This window comes from Heloderma suspectum, chromosome 2, assembly GCF_057233095.1.
Source record: "Heloderma suspectum isolate Gila_16-S chromosome 2, 16-S_ref, whole genome shotgun sequence".
NCBI classification, from domain to species: Eukaryota; Metazoa; Chordata; class Lepidosauria; order Squamata; family Helodermatidae; genus Heloderma; species Heloderma suspectum.
In genome coordinates this window covers 48,643,876-48,664,607 of record NC_139459.1, presented here as the reverse complement: position 1 = coordinate 48,664,607, position 20,732 = coordinate 48,643,876, and the positions used below count along the sequence as shown (strand labels likewise).

Below are 20,732 nucleotides of genomic sequence, written 5' to 3'. Positions count from 1 at the left end.
ATCATATACAGTTGTTATGGCAGTCCGGGAATAAATGAAGCTCATTATTAACTGGCAGTAATCAAAGATGGAATCAAGCTGCTTTCAGAGAAGTAGAAATAGGGAGATAAAGCATAAAAACATGCAATAGATGGTGCAAAGGGGCAGCAAATTAGAATGTATAATTTAGCAAACAGGCATATTAAACCATAAGACGGTTTAATAGTCTCCCCTTTTCCCCATGGGAGCCCAGGGAACGTCTGTGAGGGAGCAAAGGACCTCTAATAGAATTCTGAGGAAGCTCACACTATTCCAAAAATTCTAACATTTTGAGGGAAGGCATGACTGAAACCAATTTAGAAGGATAAATTGTTTAGATTGATTTAAAAGCCAACAGCAATAAATGGGGCAGATATTTAGATTTTACAAATCCACAAAAGGCAGCCATCTTCATGTAAAAACATTCATTTATTTACAGGATTTATCTTCTGCATTTCTGCTCTGAGTGCTCAAGGTGGTATACAACACAAGACATCTAAAATCATAATTTAAACTAAATCATGGCACAGCAAAATAAATAATTTAGCTAAATGCTTGCTCAAACAGGAAGTCCCAACTTGGCAGATAAATCCAATCATATGGGGAATGGAGTTACAATCTGAGTGGTCCTACTGAGAAGGGCCTTTTCCTTGTTCATACCAATCATACCTACCTTAGTCAGTAGTGGAACATGAAGAAGGGATTCTCTGGCTGATTGCAGAGAGCAGTCCGTAAGTTTCTTGGCCCTAAACTATTTAGGGTTTTAAAGGCACCTTAACCAAGACCTTAAATTACGCATGAAATGAACTAGCAGGCAGTGAGGACAGCATAGGAATGGAGTAATGCTCTTTATAACTGGTTCTGGTTAGCAGCCTTGCAGAAGCATTTCATGCCAACTGAAGTTTCTAGACACTCTTTAAGGGCAGCCCCACTTACAGCACATAACAAAGCCCAGCCTTAATGTAACTAAGGTATGCATAAATATCACCACAGCAGAAACAGAAACAGCTGATGCATCAGTTAAAGCTGTGCAAAAGGACTTCTGGTTACCACTGTCACCTGAGAATCTGATAGCAACATCAGATACAAAAGCACCTCAAGACTGTGATCCTGATATTTCAAGGGAATTATAACCCTATCCAAAGCAGGTCAATTCCCTATTCCTGGGTCAGTCAACTTACTGACTAAGAGTACTTCTGTCTCGTCTGGATTAAACTTGGTTTCCCACATTGAGCCCATTACTGATCCAGGCACCTGTTCAAAACTTCCAAGGCCTCATTGGCTTGAGATAAAAAAGCGAGAAAGCACTGTATATTATCAGCATATTGATGACAGCAGACTCCAAAGGTCCAAAGGACCTCCTTTGGTGGTTTCATATGTACGTTCAACAGCATAGCAGATATGATAAAATCCTGTGGGACACCATAAAATAAAGTGTTCCTCAGGGGTCCCATACCAAAAGAGAAAGCTTTTTTAAAATTCAGAATGGTAGTTTGCTTACCTGTAACTGTAGTTCTTCGAGTGGTCATCTCTGCTTTCACACACATGGGCTCTGCGCGTGCACAATTGAGCTTTTATCTGAGATGACAGATCCAAGCCAGCTACCTCATATGCCAAGGGGATGGTGTGGACAATCCATGAGGCTAATCTTTGCAATAAAACTGGGATACCGTTTTTCTTCCCTCCATAGCAAAGAAACAATCTGTTTGATTTGAGGAATGATTCCGTTCATAACTTGTAAAAAGCCAATGCATGTCAAACATCGAGAGTATGCAAAGAGGTCTCCAATGATGAAGTGGGAGCCAGGAAAAAGGCTGGCAAGACTATTTCTTGGTTCAGATGGAAAGCTGACACTACCTTGGGAACAAAGGAAATGTCTGGTCATAGAGCCACCATGTTTCTGTGAAAGATCAAATGGGGAGAGTCCACTCTCAATGCACAGAGTTCACTTGATCTTCTTGCAATGGCCATGCAAAAAGCCACCTTTCAGGAAAGATGTATATCAATAGAGGCAAGAGGTTCAAAGGGTTTGGACATCCAGGCATGTAGTACAACAGAAAAACCCCACTGGGGAATAGACATTCGTACTGGTGGCCAACATTTCATAACCCTCTGAGAAACTGTTTCACCAACGGGGGAGTGAATACTGTAAAACCTTGGATTGGTAAGTACGAGGTGGAAACAGCTGCTAAATACTCTCAAATAGAAGAATACTTCAAGTATTTAACAAAAAACAAATGCAGAAAATGAAGAATACAATGTAGGGGATCAAATTTGTTGGCAGAAGTGAAACTAGTGAACATGTTCCACTTGCTGGAGTAGGATCGCCTCACTGAAGGTTTTCTAGCAGTCTCCAGTACTGACAGCACAGCAGAAAGTAGAGCAGTCACTGAATTCTCCAAGCTGTCAGTTTGAGAGTTCCTAAGTCTGGGTGTCTCACCCACCCCTGGTCCTGTGACAACACTGTTGATATCAACGGCAGACACCAGGACTTGTCTTTGGACAGAGTCAAGACAGGAATGAACCATGCCTGTTGCAGCCACCATGGTACAATCAGGATGCCTTTTGACTTGTCTGTAATCATCTTGGTGATGACTTTCGGGAGCAACGGAATTGGTGGGAATAGGTAAAACTGGCCAGCTGTCCAAGGAAGGAGAAAGGCATCTCCTAGTGAGGAGTTGCCTATGGCCATTCTGATACAGAAGCTGTTGCATACTGCATTCTCCAGAGTCGCAAACAGATCCATTGTAGGGGCACCTCAAATTTGAAACAGGAGGCAGAGGATCTTGGATGCAAGCTGCCATTCGTGAGACAGTTCTAAAGTCCCGCTCAATGAATCGCCCAGCATATTCTCCTTCCCTGTGGTGTGTACAGATGACAGATGTATCTCCCTGTGAATGGCCCAATAGCAAATCTTTAGGATCAGAGATGTTAGAGCTGGTGCATGAGTTCTGCCTTCTTTGTTTATATACCAGACAACTGCTGTGATGTCTGATGCAATCTGTACACTTTGGCCTTTCAGGTTCGGTTTGAATGCCTTCAGTGCTTTCCAAACCGCTAGCAGTTCTAGATGATTTATATGCCACCTCCTCTCCGATCCAGTCCATAGTCCTTAAGCTTGCAGGGCATCACTATGTGTCCCCCATCTGAGGGGAGAGGCATCAGCTGTGAGAATGTGGGTAGGCAGGATCTGAAGGAAGGGCATCCCCTGGGAAAGATTTTTGGGAGTTGTCCACCAAAGGAGTGACCATACAATCTTGCCTGGTATACAAAGTTGGACCCGATGAGCACTGTTCACCCCATGAAAAACATGAAGAAACCAGTTCTGAATGGGTCACATACAAAGTCGAGCCAATGCAACCACCGATACCATGGCCGCCATAAGCCTAAGGAGATGCTGGACAGAAAAAGCAGTAACAACTATTTGATGAATTATATTCCTTGCTAAGTCGATAATGGTTGAAGCTTGTTCTAGAGGAAGATATGCTCTTGCAGTTTTGGAAGCTAATACTACACAATGAAAAGGATCTCCCGACAGGGATTTAGCTTGGATTTCGTCTTGTTGATGCGAAGGCCCAAGGAATGCAGGAGGTCACAAACAAGAGCTACTGTCTGAGATAAACTATGTCTGGAAGTTCCGACAATCAGCCAGTCGTCCAGATATGGGTATATCTCTACTTCTTCAGTGTGTAAGTAGGCGCACACCACCACCATGCATTTTGTAAACACCCTCAGTGCCATGGCCAGTCCAAATGGTAGAACTTGGAACTGAAAAACCTCTGTACTGATGGTGAAGTGAAGGTATCTCTAATGCGAGGGGTGGATTGCAATATTGAAGTATGCATTCTTGAGATCAACTGCAGTGAACCATGCACTTTTCTGCAGAAGAGGCAGAATTGTTGATAACATAGTCATTCGGACCTTTTTGATGGAGATGAAGACATTTAAGTCTCTGAGATCAAAGACTGGCCAAAGTCCTCCATCCCTCTTCAGTACCATAAAATAATGGGAGTAGAACCTGTCCTGCTGGTGACTTGGTTTCACATGCTGCATGGCTCCCTTTTTGAGCAGAGAGTTGTTTCCATCCTTAAGATGTCTGAAGGTGCTGTGTGTCTTAAGGTACCGAGGGGAGGGGAGGCACTGAACTCAATCTTGTATTCATCATGAATGATGGTTAGCACCCATCTGCATCTGAGGTTACGGCAGTCCAGTTTGTGAGAAAATGGGTCAGATGGGATCCCAATGAAGGGCAAAAGAGAAGAGGAGGAATACTGTTCCATGGGGAGTCAAAGTCACTGCTTTGAGGCAGAGTCGAACTTCCCTCAGGTATGACGACAACAGTTTGATGGATAATGGTGCTTCCGTTGGGAGAATGACTACTGGCGAGCAGTGTGATCAGTTTGTTGGCACGAAGGATAAAAATATTGTCAATACCACCGGCATGGCTTGAAGGGCTGTTGAGGCTGTCCTAAAACCATTTTCCTGGTGGTGGACTTAGCTTTTTGTACATTGCCCATTACCTTGTCCGTCCAGAATTAAACAAGCCTGCCCCATCGAATGGCAGAACTTCAATCCTTAATCTGGCCTCTGATGTCAGGCTAGCTGGGCAAAGCCAGGCATGCCTCCTCAAAGCTACTGCTCCAACCATAGTTTTTGCTCCTCAGTCATCCTAGTGACTAGCAGTATTAATCTGCTGCTCTGACAATTTCAGGGCTTCCAACTGAAATACCCTAGCCAGTTCGCATTGCTCATCAGGTAGGTAATCACACAAGGAACCCACTTTTTCTCACAGGAAACACTGATATTGGGACATCATTGCTTAGTAACTAGAAACACGGAGTTCCAGCACAGTTGGTGAGTATTCTTCTGCCCAATCAATTCAATCTACGACCCCCTTTGTCGATTGGAGATGCATGCACGTTCTGAAATTTACCTTGCGAAGATTCCACTAAAATGGAATTAGGCTTAGGGTGTGAGAAGAGGAAGCTAGCCTCCTTTTCTCATACTCTGTACATCGATTCCAGCCTCTTGGAAGTTGGTGCCATTGTGGATGGAGCTTTCCATGAAAGTTGTACTGTTTGTAGCAGAGTGTGAAATAATGGTATTGCCACTGGGGCCGACAATTCTGTATACACCGTGGCGAACAAAGGATCTTGTATTCTTTCTGCTGGCTGCTGAGCTTCAAAAACCCAGTGATTGGGCCATATGGAAAACTTGGTCAGTAAAATTCCCCATAGCCTCAGATGGTGAGTCTCTCTTGCATGCCAACACCATCCTCAGGAGAAGGTATAGAAGGCAGAATAGATGAATACGATGTTGAATCTGACTGGTAATCTTCAACATCAGATTGCTGCACCACTGTGGCAGCAAAGGATTCTTTTGCTCCTCAATCCTGAATCAGAGATGAACTTGGTTGCACCTACTCTAGAGTAGAGATTGGAGGTGAAATCCACAAGGAGGGTGATCTCTGCTCTTCAGTGATGAAGACTGTAGTGGTAGAGGAAAAAAATCTCTCTCTATTGGTGAAGGTAGATATAATTCTTTTTCCACCTGGGCTCTAGTGAGTGTTGCTGATGGTGCTATTTGGTACCGAGGAGAGGTTGTACCTAGGTACCATACTGGATCAGAGTAACTTTCTCGATCCCGATACTCCTATTCACCCCAGTAACATGGTCTTCGAAGTGGATAATGGCAGCCAGAATAATGGTCCCATTCTGATATGGGTGACCTAGACCTTACACGGTAGTCTTGATTTCTATGCAACTCTCTCTTGCAATTCGATTGAACAGATCACATTGAGTCTGGAGATCTTTCCCTGGAACAGGGATGTCTTTGATGGAGAGTTGGAGGGGAGTAAACTTGCATATGATGGGCTGTAGCCTCATGAAGCTGAATAGGGGAAGAGTCCCGTATCTCTCCCTCTGATGTCAACACTGGATGGCTCGGATCCTAAGGCTGTACAGGGAGGGTGGTACTGACAAAGTCAGCATAACCAGAATTGGGGGGGTCTAACAAAGGTGGCAGAGGTGGAATAGACTATTTCCCCGCCTCCTTATCTTTGTTTTTATTTTTCTTTGTCTGCTCCTCTGTAGAATGCTTTGACATCTTAGCTTTTTTGTCAGCGTCTTTGCCACTGAAAGCATCAAAGAACGACCTGGGGTTGATGGATCTGTTTGATCCTTAGCCAAGGTCGATGGTCTTGGTGACATAGGTTTTGGTGAAGCCCAATTCAGAACTCTTAACAGTCACCTCTGAAGAACAAGACTGTTGTTTGGGAGTGTTCACCGCCTCTAAGGCTTTTTCCAAAGAGCTGCGTTTAACCTGTCCACCTGATTTCCACAGGCTTGCTTTGAAAAGGATTGGCAGTTTGGACAGGCTACCACTACATGGGCCTCCCTGAGACAAAACAGGCACAATGAACGTCTGTCTGTTGGACAGAGTTTACTGCCACACTTCACGCATTTCTGAAAATTAGCTCAAAGGGCCATCCGCCTGAGGCAAATAGCGATCTATTATCACAAACGTGAAAAAAACAAATGAGATGCCAAAAACAGAGAGAAAATAATGATAGAATAGAATAGTTAGAATAAAAAGAGAAAAACCCTGAGCAACAGCAAGAAAGCAGTCAGAAATACTGCACAAAGTTCCTCTCAAGGCAACCAGCAAGGTGGTCAAAAGAGAACTGACTTATTGGGTGGAAACCCGTTAGAATGTGCACAGTAGGATGGTAGGGGAGGGTTCCTGCCAAAATGATCCTCAGCAATAAGTTTCCTGAATTGAGGCTCCGCACAAGCGCAGAGCCTATATGCATGAAAGCTGAGACCACGAAGAAGAATTATTATTTCATTCACTTGTGAATGAATGCAGAAGTCATAAATCAACTAAGATTCCTTTAATTAGGTGCAAAAGATTTCTGTTTAAAAAGTGATGTAAGCTTGTAGTGGAGATACACCTTTAGACATGCAACATGGAGATGCTATTTTATGGCAAAAATGAAGTATGAACATCAAGGGCACAATCCTATGCATATTTAGACAGAAAAAAGTCCCACAACTCCCAGCATACCCCAGCCACCATGACTTTTTTTGGAGTTGGAGTGATTTTGGGGTGGGGCCTGTCATCACAAGTCTGTTTGCTGGGGCCTCTCCCACTGGCTGCTACTACCATCAGCTGACCAGCCACTCCTCTCCTTCACAGGTATTCCAGAGCGGGGGCTACCAGAGGCAGCGCCTCTGTGTACGCCTTGGCGTTGTGCAAAGTGTGATGCTTGGAGACGCTCAGAGGAGCATATGAAGACCCACCTGCCGCCTCCCCAGAGATACCAGCAGCAACTAGCAGAAGCAGAGGGCAGCAGCTTTAAAGACCAGGAAGAAAGGGGCAAATGCAGATCTTACTTGCCCCTTCTTAGCTGTTGCTCTTTCTTTTATATTGTTTTATATTTTAACATTTCAATATCTGCCTGGGAAGTCCACTGAGCAACTCAGGGGGTTGGGGAGATGCCACCATAACTATGGTCATGGGTAGGGGGAGGTATGGCATTGGGAGATTAACAGAGCAGCTGAGGAGAAGAGGGGCTAGATACCTTATGGCTTTCCCCTCTTCTGGTTCTTCCCCCAACTGGATGGTTCCTGGCAGCCTTACTAGCTTACCCTCGGGTCTGGTGTGCTGCTGCTGAATGCCAGGTCGGTCCAAAATAAGATCTCCCTCATCCATGATTTGATTGTGGATGAGGGGGCTGACCTGATATATATTACTGAGACCTGGGTAGGGGAACTGGGAGGGGTTACTCTCTCCCAGCTGTGCCCTCCTGGGTACTCAGTGCAGCACCAACACTGACTTGAGGGTCGGGAGGGGTGTTGCTGTGGTCTACAGGAATTCAATCCCTCTCTCTAGGCTTCCTCTTCATTCGAGTGCAAAGCTTGACTGTCTGTACCTTGTGTTGGGTACCTGGGATAAATTCTGCTTGTGTACCGCCTACCCCGCTGCCCATCAGACTCCCTGCCTGAGTTGATGGAGGCGGTCTCGGACTTGGTGCTGAGGACCCCTGCGGTGATGGTCCTGGGGGCTTCCTGCTCATTCGAGTGCAAAGCTTGACTGTCTGTACCTTGTGTTGGGTGCCCGGGACAGATTCTGCTGGTGTACCGCGTACCCTGCTGCCCATCAGACTCCCTGCCTGAGTTCACGGAGGTGGTCTCGGACTTGGTGCTGAGGACTGGGTGATGGTCCTGGGGGATCTCAACTTCCATGCCGAGACCACTGTATCCGGGGTGGCTCAGGACTTCATGGCCGCCATGATAACCATGGAGCTGTCCCAACATGTCACTGGCCCAACACAAGTAAAAGGACACACGCTTGATCTGGTTTTCTCAACTGGGCAGGAGGAGGATGATCTGAAAATGGAAGAATTAACATCTGTCCCTTTGTCATGGTCAGATCACTTCCTGCTGAGGTTTAGACTCTTGGCAGCCTTTCCCCTCTGCAAGGGTGGGGGACCTATTAAAATGGTCCGCCCCCGGAAGCTAATGGATTGTGATGGATTCCAGAGGGCTCTGGGGGATTTTCCTGCTGGTATGGCTGGTACTCCTGTTGAAGCCCAGATCGCTCTGTAGAATGCAGAGATGACTTGGGCAGTTGACACGATCGTGCCCAAGTGCCCTCTCCCTCTGAGCAGAGTCCAACCAGCTCCTTGGTATACACCTTTGCTGAGGGGAATGAAGCAAGAAGGGAGACAGCTAGAACACAGATGAAGGAAAACTCGTGCGGAGTCTGACCAAACGCAGATTAGAGCTCATTATTGAGCCTACTCTGTGGCAATGAGGGTGGCAAAGAGACAGTTCTTTTCCACCAGCATTGCATTCTAAAGGAAGCAAAAGCCGAGTGTAGCCTAACCTGCACCCTGGATTTTAGGAAAGCTGATTTTAATAAACTCAGAACAATGATCAGTAAGGTCCCATGGCAAGCGACTCTAACGAGAAAAGGAGTCCAAGATGGGTGCGAGTTTTTAAAAAAGTAAATTCTCAAGGCACAATTACAAACAATTCCAACAAGAAGAAAAGGTGGAAGACAACAGAAGAAGCCAAAGTGGCTTCACAAAAAGCTTAGGGATGACCTAAAAACAAAAAAGTACACATATAGGAAGGAAGGCCAAGCTACAAAGGAAGAGCACAGGCAGGTAGCACAGAATTGCAGGGATGGTGTCAGGAAGACTTAAGCTGAGAAAGAGCTGAGGTTAGCAAGGGATGCTAAAAGCAACAAAAAAACTTTCTTCACCTATGTGCATAGTAAAAGACAGAGGAAAGAAATGGTGGTTCAGCTATTAAATAAGGATGGCAAAATTATAACAGATGACAAAGAAAAGGCAGAAGTGCTCAATTCCTACTTGGGCTCAGTCTTCTCCCAAAAGAGGGTCTATGACCCCCCAGGCAAAGGCGAAGTACAGGCTGAAGGGGCAGGATTGCAGCTTGAGATCGATAGGCATATGGTCAAGGAACACCTAATTACTTTGAATGAGTTCAAATCTCCAGGGCCAGATGAACTGCACCCTAGAGTAATAAAGGAACTGGCAGAAGAACTCTCAGAACCGCTGTCTATTCTCTTTGAGAAATCATGGAGGACGGGTGAAGTGCCAGATGACTGGAGGAGGGCAATGTTGTCCCTATCTTCAAAAAGGGTAAAAAGGAAGAAGCTGGGAACTACAGATTCAGTCAGTCTGACATCAATCCCTGGGAAAATTCTGAAGCAGATGATAAAACAATCCATCTGTAAGCACCTTGAAAACAATGCAGTGATTACTCGAAGCCAACCTAGATTTGTCAAGAACAAATCCTGCCAGACTAATCTGATCTCATTTTTTGATCAAGTAACCTCCCTTGTGGACTATGGGAATGCTGTGGACATAATATACCTCAACTTCAGCAAAGCTTTCGACAAAGTGCCCCATGATATCCTGATGAGGAAACAAGCTCAAAGTGGGCTAGATAAAACAATGATCAGGTGGATCCACAGTTGGCTACAGAATCAGACTCAGAGAGTGTTTATCAATGGGACCTTCTCAAACTGGGGAGACGTAACGAGTGGGGTACTGCAGGGCTCAGTCCTGGGCCCAGTGCTCTTCAACATTTTTATTAATGACTTGGAGGAGGAGGTGCAGGGAATGCTAATCAAATTTGCAGATTATACAAAACTGGGCGGGATAGCTAATACCCTGGAAGACAGAAACAAAATTCAAAGTGATCTGGATAGACTGGAGCGCTGGGCAGGAAACAACAGAATTTATTTTTATTTATTTATTTATTTATTTCTATACTGCCCAATAGCCGAAGCTCTCTGGGCGGTTCACAAATGACATTTAATAGGGATAAATGCCAAGTTCTGCACCTAGGAAAAAGGAACCAAATGCACAGTTACAAGATAGGGGATACGTGGCTCAACAACACTACAAGCGAGAAGGATCTTGGAACTGTTGTAGATCACAAGCTGAATATGAGCCAACAATGTGATGTGGCTGCAAAAAGGCCAAATGCTATTTTGGGCTGCATTAATAGAAGCATCGCTTCCAAATCCCAGGAAGTACTAGTTCCCCTCTACTCAGCACTGGTTAGGCCTCATCTGGAATACTGTGTCCAGTTCTGGGCACCGCACTTTAAGAAGGATGCAGGCAAGCTGGAGAGGGTTCAGAGGAGGGCAACAAAGATGAGCAGGGGACTGGAAACAAAGCCCTATGAAAAGAGACTGAAAGAACTGGGCATGTTTAGCTTTGAGAAGAGAAGACTGAGGGGAGATAGGATAGCATTCTTCAAGTACTTGAAAGGTTGTCAGAGAGAGGAAGGCCAGGATCTCTTCTTGATCATCCCAGAGTGCAGGACATGGAACAATGGCCTCAAGTTACAGGAAGCCAGATTCTGGGTGAACATCAGGAAAAACTTCCTGACTGTAAGAGCAATACGACAATGGAACCAATTACCTAGGGAGGTGGTGGGCTCTCCCACACTGGAGGCGTTCAAGACGAGGCTGGAAAGCCACCTGTCAGGGATGCTCTGACTTGGATTCCTGCATTGAGCAGGGGGTTGGACTCGATGGTCTTGTAGTCCCCTTCCCACCCTTACTACTTTATGATTCTATATCTTCTCAGTGTCGTCCAGCAGAGCTTTTCCGAGTGGTTCATGGCCTGTTACATTCTGGGCCAGGGATAGAGACTGTGAAACCCTCAGTTGCACTCTGTGACGAGTTTGCACAGCACTTTGAAAATAAAGTTGCTCAGATTCGTCATGAATTGGACACCACAATTAATGCAGTTCCATTGGTAGAGGCATTCAGAGCACCATCTGGTCCAGTTTTATTGGACGACTTTCAGTTATTGAGGCCTGAGGAGGCTGACAAGGTGTTCGGCCAAGTCAAATCGACCACTTGTGTGCTTGACCCTTGCCCTTCATGGCTTATTAAATCAAAACAAGAAGGGGATGTCTGGCTGGGTCCAGGAGGTTGTAAATTCCTCGGAGTGGTGCTGGCCTTTTTAAAAGAGGAGGTAATCAGACCACTCCTGAAAAAGCCTAACATGGACCTGGAGGACGTTAACAATTATAGGCCAGTGGCCAACATCCCCTTCCTGGGCAAGGTGCTTGAGTGGGTGGTCGCAGGACAGCTCCAGGCACTCTTGAATTAAACGGATTATCTAGATCCATTTCAATCAGGCTTCAGGCCTGGTTTTGGAACGGAAACTGCCTTGGTCGCCCTGTGGGATGACCTCTGCAGGGAGAGGGACAGAGGGAGTACAACCCTGTTGATTCTCCTCGACCTCTCAGCGGCTTTCGATACCATCAACCATGGTATCCTTCTGGATAGGTTGTCTGGGTTGGGGGTTGGAGGCACTGCATTGCAGTGGTTCTGCTCCTACTTGGATGGTGAATTCCAGAAGGTGGTGCTGGGGGATTATTGCTCTGTGCCATGGCAAATGTGCCATGGGGTTCCACAGGGCTCTATTTTATCCCCCATGCTGTTCAACATCTACATGAAACCGCTGGGGGAGGTTATCTGGAGGTGTGGGCTGAGGTGCCATCAATACGCGGATGACACCCAGCTCTACCTCTCTTTCACATCAAACCCACATGAGGCAGTGGCTGTCCTGAATCAGTGCCTGGGCACGGTAATGGACTGGACGAGGGCCAATAAACTGAAGCTCAATCCAGACAAGACGGAAGTACTGTCAGTGGGTGGCTCGTCTGGCCGGCTAGGCGATATTCAACCTGTTCTGGAGGAGGTTGCACTCCCCCTAAAGGATCACGTTCATAGTCTGGGCATGCTATTGGACCCAGAACTGTCACTTGAGGCACAGGTGAACTCAGTGGCACAGAGCACTTTTTATCAGCTTAGGCTGGTATACCAACTACGCCCTTATCTGGACAGAGATAGCCTAACTACAGTTAGCTACAGTCCATGCTCTAATAACCTCTCATCTGGATTACTGCAATGCATTATATGTGACGCTGCATTTGAAAACAGTCTGGAAACTTCAGCTGGTACAAAATAGGGCAGCAAGATTGTTAACAGGGACTGGCCAACAAGCTCATATTATGCCAGTACTTTTCCAGCTGCCCTGGCTGACAGTCCATTTCCGGGCCTGATTCAAAGTGCTGGTATTCAAAGCCCTTAACGGCTTGGGGTCAGGTTATCTGAAGGCTTGCCTCCTCCCATATGTCCCTGCCCAGACCTTAAGATCATCCTCAGCGGCCCTTCTCCGTGAGCCCCTGCCAAAGGAAGTGAGGCGGGTGGTTACTAGGAGGAGGGCCTTTTCTGCTGTGGCACCCCGGCTGTGGAATGAGCTCCCTAGTGAGGGTCGCCTGGCACCTACATTGTATTTCTTCCGACGCCAGGTGAAGACCTTTTTATTTTCCCAGGCATTTTAGCATTTTAGCTTCCTAGACCTTTAGCTTTGCTGTTTTAAATCTGTATTTTAAATCTCTACATTGCTGCTAGGTTTTATTCTGGTTTTATTCTGGTTGTATTGTTATATTGTGGTTTTAATGTTTTTATATTGCTTTACTGTGTGCTTTTTGGTTTTAATTTTTGTGAACCGCCCAGAGAGCTTCGGATATTGGGCGGTACAGAAATGAAATCCAATAAATAAATAGGATTGCACCCAAGAAATTCAAGTTTTATGTAAGAGTCAAAAGGCCTTAAGAATATTCACTAGCCATTAAACAGACAATAAATGTTCAGTAAAAATCCTTGTCCTTTTCACAAGCTACAATTCAAAAATAACTTCTCAAAGCAGCATTCTTTTATTGTAAGTTTCAGATTTACCACTTCGCAAATGCATTTGTAAGGGAAAGTTTGTGAAGCTATTGCTGGGCACCATATACTGCTTCTCTTTCTCCATATCTCACTGAAGTGGCTATTTTCAAAATGGCTTAGAAATAATGGAGAACTAAGATAGCATCACTACTATCTAACACTCATATCACACCAAAGTTCATCAAGTATCAAGGCTTCTAAATAGCCAGTTACAAATGGTCTCTCAAGATTCTCAGCTGTACTTTCCCCCCCAAAGAAAGTAGCTTTTGCCTTCATTGCAATAGCAGCTAGTCATATTAAGTATACCCTTGGACATACAGCCCATATTCTTTACAACACTTTTTTTTGTTAGCATCTTGTCTTTCCATTCTGATTCAACTGAAATTATATAGGAAGCGTGTAGAGAGATTGAGCATGACTACATTATGGCCCATTCTTTTCACCAGCAGAGGAAGGAGCCAATGTTGCATAGCTGCTCCTGTGTTGTTCTGGCAACAGTTCAAGGAAGAATCATGAAGACACAGACAGAAACATGGATACTTTCTATGCCAGTATAGTTAGACCCCAAGGCAAAGCAATTCTGGCATGTGAAGTAACCACATGAGCAGTCTGAACACATGATTGCTTCCTGATACATCAGCAGATCTGCATGGGAGCACCTGCACTCCAACATTCGTCTCATGCTACTGTCAGTAATGTATGATCAGGCCTTAGATGTCTTTACCAAATGATGTTTTAAAAAAATAGCCCTGACCAGACCAGGCTCAAGAGAGCTGATATGCATATGAGAACCACGTGTACAGCTAGAACTTGTTTGGTTTTGGTGCAGTGTTCCTGCTGCCAGGGAGAAAAGACATTTTTAAAATAGGAGCTGGGCAGTTCCAATAGTGGGAATTGCTACATCAAATAAACCAAAGGTCTCACTACAAGCATGGTTCCCCCTTATGTGCAAGTATTACACTTTTGACTAGGCCATATTTTTGATAATTATTGTAAAATTGCTATCTTATAAGTATCTTATACTGTTCAACAATTTCCAAGTGCTGCAAGGAAGATCTTCTACCTTGGTGCGGCCAATTAAAAATATTCACAGTTCTTACATAATGCTTTCCCAGCCACACTGTCCGACACAAGATTACATCAAAAATTATTCTGCTTTGACCATATGACCATATTAGTGTCTATAAATACATCTAAAGCACCGGTGTAACAAGATAAAGAAACTTTAAGGCAGCACTTACTGTAATAACAGCCTTACTCAGACAGATTGAGCCCCTGCAGCCATATTCTGTTTCATCTTCAGACTTGTAGTAACTTAGAGTGTTGTTCTTCAAGACCACCCACCGGTCCTGCCACCCATGGATGTAGTTGGTCCACTAGAGAATACAAATGCATACATTTTATTAAAACACACTCCAAAATAATTATCATGTTCTTTGATGGCACCATATCTGCATAATAATGTTGGTGTATAATTTTCTTAGTTTGTTCCACATCTTGTTAATCATTTTTCATAACACTAGTCCACAAACATATTTTAAGAGAGATGTAACTGCCAATATTTAATACTTCTAATCAAAAAAGTTCCAGCATATAAAGTTTAAGAATCGACGCAGACAACTTAAAGGGATTGTAAAACATCCAGGGAGCTTTGGAATAAATTGATCATTTAATGACAACACTAAATGCACCTGAATATGAGATGCTAATTCCCAAGGGAGAAGTACATAATAACTCAAAATAATCAGGTAAGCATCACAACCATACCAAATCAAAGGTAGAAGATCTGCTGCATTTGACAATGAATTACAGGTAATTACACCACATAATACATGATCAAGGAGAAACTCTGGACTCTGACACACAAATTGTCTTCCTGTCAATCTCAACCTGTTTTAAAACCAGCAAGTCTGCAGCCCTTATCATGAAGAAACTGATTGTTCACAAGCAGGATCAGAAAGAAAAAGGACTTTAAACAACAGTTTTATTCCACAACAACACTATCCCCTAATCCATTCCTCCTTGCTCTTCCATCTCATATTCTCTTCAAAATATTCACTACTGTGAAACACAGTGTCACAATAAAAGCTGTACATGTAACTGAAATGTACACTAATGCACACTGTTTATTCCGAGTATATATCATGTTTCACCTGAACACAGAATGCAGTTAGTCCACGCTAAAGTATGTGATCTCCTTCAGAGTAATGTTTAATATTCAGAATGCTCTGCAGCCTATTAAAAAAAAGCCAATTGTATGATATTTGAATATACTTTTCTCTTAATATTTGGCACTAAGATTACTTCACAGTTGTGCTTTTAATCTTCGTTCCTAATAGGAATTATTCTCATTTATAAAAATAGTATCATACAATCATGATCTTGTACAAAAAAATTTAACTAGCTCTATCAGACTAGTTCTGTAGCATCAAGTGACATGCTCGCCTCTCTCAAGCTAGTCCACAGTGCCAGGAGTTCACAAACACTTGCTGGGTCGCCAACTGGAACCATAAATTTTGTCAACCACTGGAGGCAGTGAAATGGCAGAACCACTTCTATCCATGCTACCATCACCACCACCCTTGACAGTCAGAAAGGATGGATGACTGTGTTGCAGTGGCTGGTCTTGGCTTCCATGGCTACAATGCATATGGGCAGAGCCCATTGGGTAGATCTTGTCTGTAGCTCCTTGGAGTTGTACAGAAGGCATCTGGCTGCGTGAGGCCACTACAGTTTCTAGCATACCTGCTCATGTGGCTATGACAGCCCTGCATCTGCTGGGGCACACTGTGAGTTAGATGGGGGAGCTCAACATTACCAGGATGAAACCAAACATGTGGCTGATTAAGGTGAGGGCAAAGAAAAGGTTATACAGACAGGGAAGAGGGTAGCCAATGGTAACCAAAAGTAATGGTTGGCTATCAAACACAAGCAAAATATGTGGATTCCTGAACAGTGCAGAATCCATCAAAGTTGCACTGTTACAACTTTGCACAAGGAGGTGGCAAGTGATGGCAAATCTGCTTAGTTAGATCACATCTAGGGTCAGCTAAATTAGCTAACAGCAACACCACTCTTAATCATAAAAGTCTACATAAGGTGAGGAGCCGTAATCTAAATTGTAGTAGATGACTGGGATTTTAACTAAATTGAGGTCATTCTAATAAATGTTAGATGTTTTGAATGTTAAGTTTAATTATGGGAAACCTCACTGAGTAGTGCAAAGTGTCGGATGGTATTTTAAGATAATCAGGGTCAACAAAACTATTGTCGCAAAAAATGCAACCACCTAGAGTGAGAAAATTTGAGGGGTGCCAGCCTCAGCTATGTAAATACCTTGGAAACAGTGTCATTGCCTTCACATATGGAGAAAGCCCATAAAGGCAGCTTAGCAGCTTTCTAGATGGCTGATACTCCCTGCGTTCTAGGGACATAACACACCCTTCTAATTGCCATTGCTACCCAAGGGAAAGAAAACTGACAAATATTAAAAATGAAAATGAGAAAAACAGTACCATGATCAACTCTTGATAATTTACAGTGCAATCCTATGTCTACTAAAAAATTAAGCCCCATTGAGTTCAGTGAAGCTTACTCCCAGGAAACTAGGTATAGGATTGCAGTCTTTATGTAATGTAAGACAGGGACATTGTAGGCACGGCAGCAGCAACATTTTAATTTGTGTGAGACAGCAAAAAAAGCCTTGGGTCAGGCCTTGGCATAATGTAGTAAGTCATGAACTCATATGCACTGAAAAGTGCTATAGCAATAACGCTAGCATAACCCATGTGTAAGCAAGTGGCTTCATAAAAAAGCATCCCCTCTAATAGGCTATTCAGATAATTGAGAACTAATCAACTTGGAAGTGAAACAGGGCCACCAGTTCATCAGGCTACAACAGAGGAAGAGATGGGAAGCATGGCTATCCCACCAACTCTGAGGGACAGTTGCTTTTGACTCTTCCTGTCCCTGAACTGTTTCCATTCAAGCTGATCACTGTGAGAACTCTAAAGAGTCTTGTGGCACCTTAGCAACTAACAAATTTATTGTGGTATAAGTTTTTGTGGATTATAGTCCATTTTCTCAGATGCATGGAGTACTATGGCGAGTTTCAGGTTTACACACAGTACATATGGTGCATGTGGGGAGGAAAAGAATTATAACAGTGAGGTCAGAAGGAAATTAAATGTAGAAAGTACCCACAGTTACAATCACAGTGGTCATTCATAGTGCAGTTATTGTTAACACAAATATCCTCGCACTAGATAAACCAATTAACACATTTACTGCAATAAAAATCCTACAGTTCCCAGCTGAAACCACTCAAATGTATTATCAGTGATTTACAGGCCATCCTGAACGGTGACACTTTCTTCTCACAGGCCTTGGGTGGAAGGCCTGTACTTGTTTATAGACAGCCCTCCAATCTAAAACAGCTACTCACAAGCATCAACAGGCCAGATAACAAGGACATAAACACAGGGACAAGATGTAACAAACCCATATGCCCACTCTCTCCTGATATCTTCTCTGAAACACTAATAATGGTCCTAATAATGTCACCCACGTTATTAGGGGTTCAGTCACTTGCTCAACTGACACACACACACACACACCTACCTTCTTCTGTCAGCAATGCCCTCCTGCATTCTACATAGGCCAAACAGGCCAATCTCTACAGAAAAGAATAAATGGACATAAACCTGACATCAGAAATGGCAATATTCGAAATCTAGTTGCAGAACACTTCAGTTTCCCAGATGACACTGTTACTGACCTGGAGCCGGCCAATGCGGAACAAAGAAACTTCAAAACGAGATTAGAGTCTAAGCTTGAATCAGGATGAAGGATTTTTAGCACACTACGACCAAGTTCGGATGACATACCATGGTTTGTCATCTTTATTTAACTCATGATGAGCCACAGCACCCATGGCATAAACCTCACATAACGCTCGCTCACCAGGATTGCACAACACAACAATCCCTGAGCAGGGCATGCATATTCACAATGGCAGCTGCATGTGCCCCAAACACGCCACAGCAACATCGTGGGCTAAATAACCCATGGTGAGCTATTGTGTCATGCGAACACCCCCTACATGTGTCAACTGGCTTGATTAGTACCAGGATGCTTGTGTTATGAGCAACAACTGCACTTGTGAACAACCACTGTTAATAATGTGATAATTGTCCTTCTGAACCCATTATTTCCCTCCCCACACATACCGTATGTATTCTATATACACCTGAAACTCTTCCGCATCTGATGAAGTGTATAATAGTTCATAAAAGCTTATGTTAGTATGAATTTGTTAAGGCGTCACATGACTCTTTTGTTTTTGCTGCAATAGACCAACATGGCCACTGTCCAGAAATTATAAGAACTCTGTAACTTGTAAGAACTGGTGGTTTTTTGGTCCTCCTTTCTCATCCCATTTGTGTTGCAGCTTGTGTAAGCCTGAGGGAAGCGTTGTTGCTTTTAACTGATCTGTAAGCCACTGTGAGAGCCTTTTCAGCTGAATGGGGTAAAAATGCTTCCGATAACAGATAATAAATAAAAATAAGGTAGTGGTTTCTACTTACTCGGGGTGGGAGGGAGTCCCAGTATGCAGAAATATACTAATATGTACATTGAAAATTAAAACAACAGCAACACCCCAAACAGCCTGACAAGCACCTATTAGCTTCAGAAGGAAAGCTGAGGTGTCAGTTGAAAAAGAAAAGGACACTAGCAAAGGCGGGCAGGGGAAAAGAGGGGAGAGAATTAGTCTTCCAAACTCCTAACAACTTATAGAAAGCACTTCATAGAAAGTGCCCTGAAGGAGTTGGGGGATGAGTGCTGAGGTTTTTAATAAAGCTACTCCCTACACTATTCAAGGATATTTCAGGAGGAAATTAAATGACACCTTTTCCCATTTACTACTCTTCAGACTCTCTCCACACACAGAAACACAATATAAAATGCTCATGTTTAGGGCCGGTAACACCATGCCTCCCCTTCATGGATCACTGCCTTGTTGTGGCGAAGGGGCTTGCGTAACTCCGTGAAGCCATAAGCTATGCCGTGCAGGGCCACCCAAGACGGACAGGTCATGGCGGAGAGTTCTGACAAAATGTGGTCCACTGGAGAAGGAAATGGCAACCCACTCCAGTATTCCTGCCAAGAAAACCCCATGGAACGTATCACAAAGCTAAAAGATATGACGTCAGAAGATGAGCCCCTCAGGTCGGAAGGTGTCCAATATACTACTGGGGAAGAGCAGAGGGTATTTCCAAGTAGCGCCAGAAAGAGTGAAGCGGCTGGGCCAAACCCGAAAGGACACTCAGCTGTGGATGTGTCCGGTGGTGAAAAGAAAATCCGATGCTGTAAAGAACAATATTGTTTAGGAACCTGGAAAGTAAGATCAGTGAATCAAGGTAAGCTGGAGGTGGTCAAACATGAGATGGCAAGATTGAACATCGACATCTTGGGAATCAGCGAACTCAAATGGACAAGCATGGGCGAATTTAATTCAGGTGACCATCATATCTACTACTGTGGGCAAGAATCCCTTAGAAGAAATGGAGTAGCACACGTAGTCAACAAAAGGGTGGGAAAAGCAGTACTGGGGTACAATCTTAAAAATGATAGAATGATCTCAGTACGAATCCAAGGCAAACCATTCAACATCACAGTAACTCAAGTCTATGCCCCAATCACTGATGCCGAAGAAGCTGAGGTGGATCGGTTCTATGAAGACCTACAACCCCTTCTAAAACTAACACCAAAAAAAGATGTCCTCTTCATCATAGGGGATTGGAATGCTAAAGTAGGAGGTCAAGAAATCACCGGGATAACAGGCAGGCATGGCCTTGGTGTACAAAATGAAGCAGGACAAAGGCTAATAGAGTTTTGCCAAGAGAACACGCTGAGCATAGCAAACACTCTTTTCCAGCAGCACAAGAGGCGACTCTACACATGGACATCACCAGATGGTCAATATCGAAATCAGATTGATTATATCCTTTGCAGCCAAAGATGGAGAAGCTCTATACAGTCAGTCAAAACAAGACCTGGAGCTGACTGTGGCTCAGATCATGAGCTTCTTGTTGCAACATTTCAGCTGAAATTGAAGAATGTAGGAAAAACCACTAAACCGTTCAGGTATGACCTAAATCATATCCCTTATGAATATACAGTGGAGGAGAGGAATAGATTTCAGGGTTTAGACCTGATAGACGGAGTGCCTGAGGAACTATGGACGGAGGTCAGTAACATTGTTCAGGAGGCAGCAACTAAATCCATCCCAAAGAAAAAGAAATGCAAGAAAGCCAAGTGGTTGTCTGATGAGGCTTTACAAGTAGCTGAGGAAAGAAGGGAAGCGAAAAGCAAGGGAGAAAGGGGAAGATATATCCAACTGAATGCAGAGTTCCAGAGAATAG

The 20,732-nt window shown here is 44.0% G+C and overlaps 2 protein-coding genes across 4 annotated transcripts in view; one reads left to right on the top strand and one right to left on the bottom strand.

Annotated features, from left to right (window-relative positions):
* Positions 1-20,732, top strand: part of POLK (DNA polymerase kappa) — a 107,084-nt gene that overhangs the window by 15,111 nt on the left and 71,241 nt on the right. The gene's annotated exons all lie outside the window — the stretch shown is intronic.
* Positions 1-20,732, bottom strand: part of CERT1 (ceramide transporter 1) — a 130,170-nt gene that overhangs the window by 102,221 nt on the left and 7,217 nt on the right. For all 3 annotated transcript variants that reach the window (XM_084833453.1, XM_084833451.1, XM_084833452.1), the window contains exon 2: positions 14,550-14,684. Coding sequence is in view for 2 of the 3 variants with exons in the window: in XM_084833451.1 (XP_084689577.1) it covers positions 14,550-14,684 (135 nt within the window). In the remaining variant the exon portion in view is untranslated. The remainder of the gene's footprint in view (positions 1-14,549; positions 14,685-20,732) is intronic.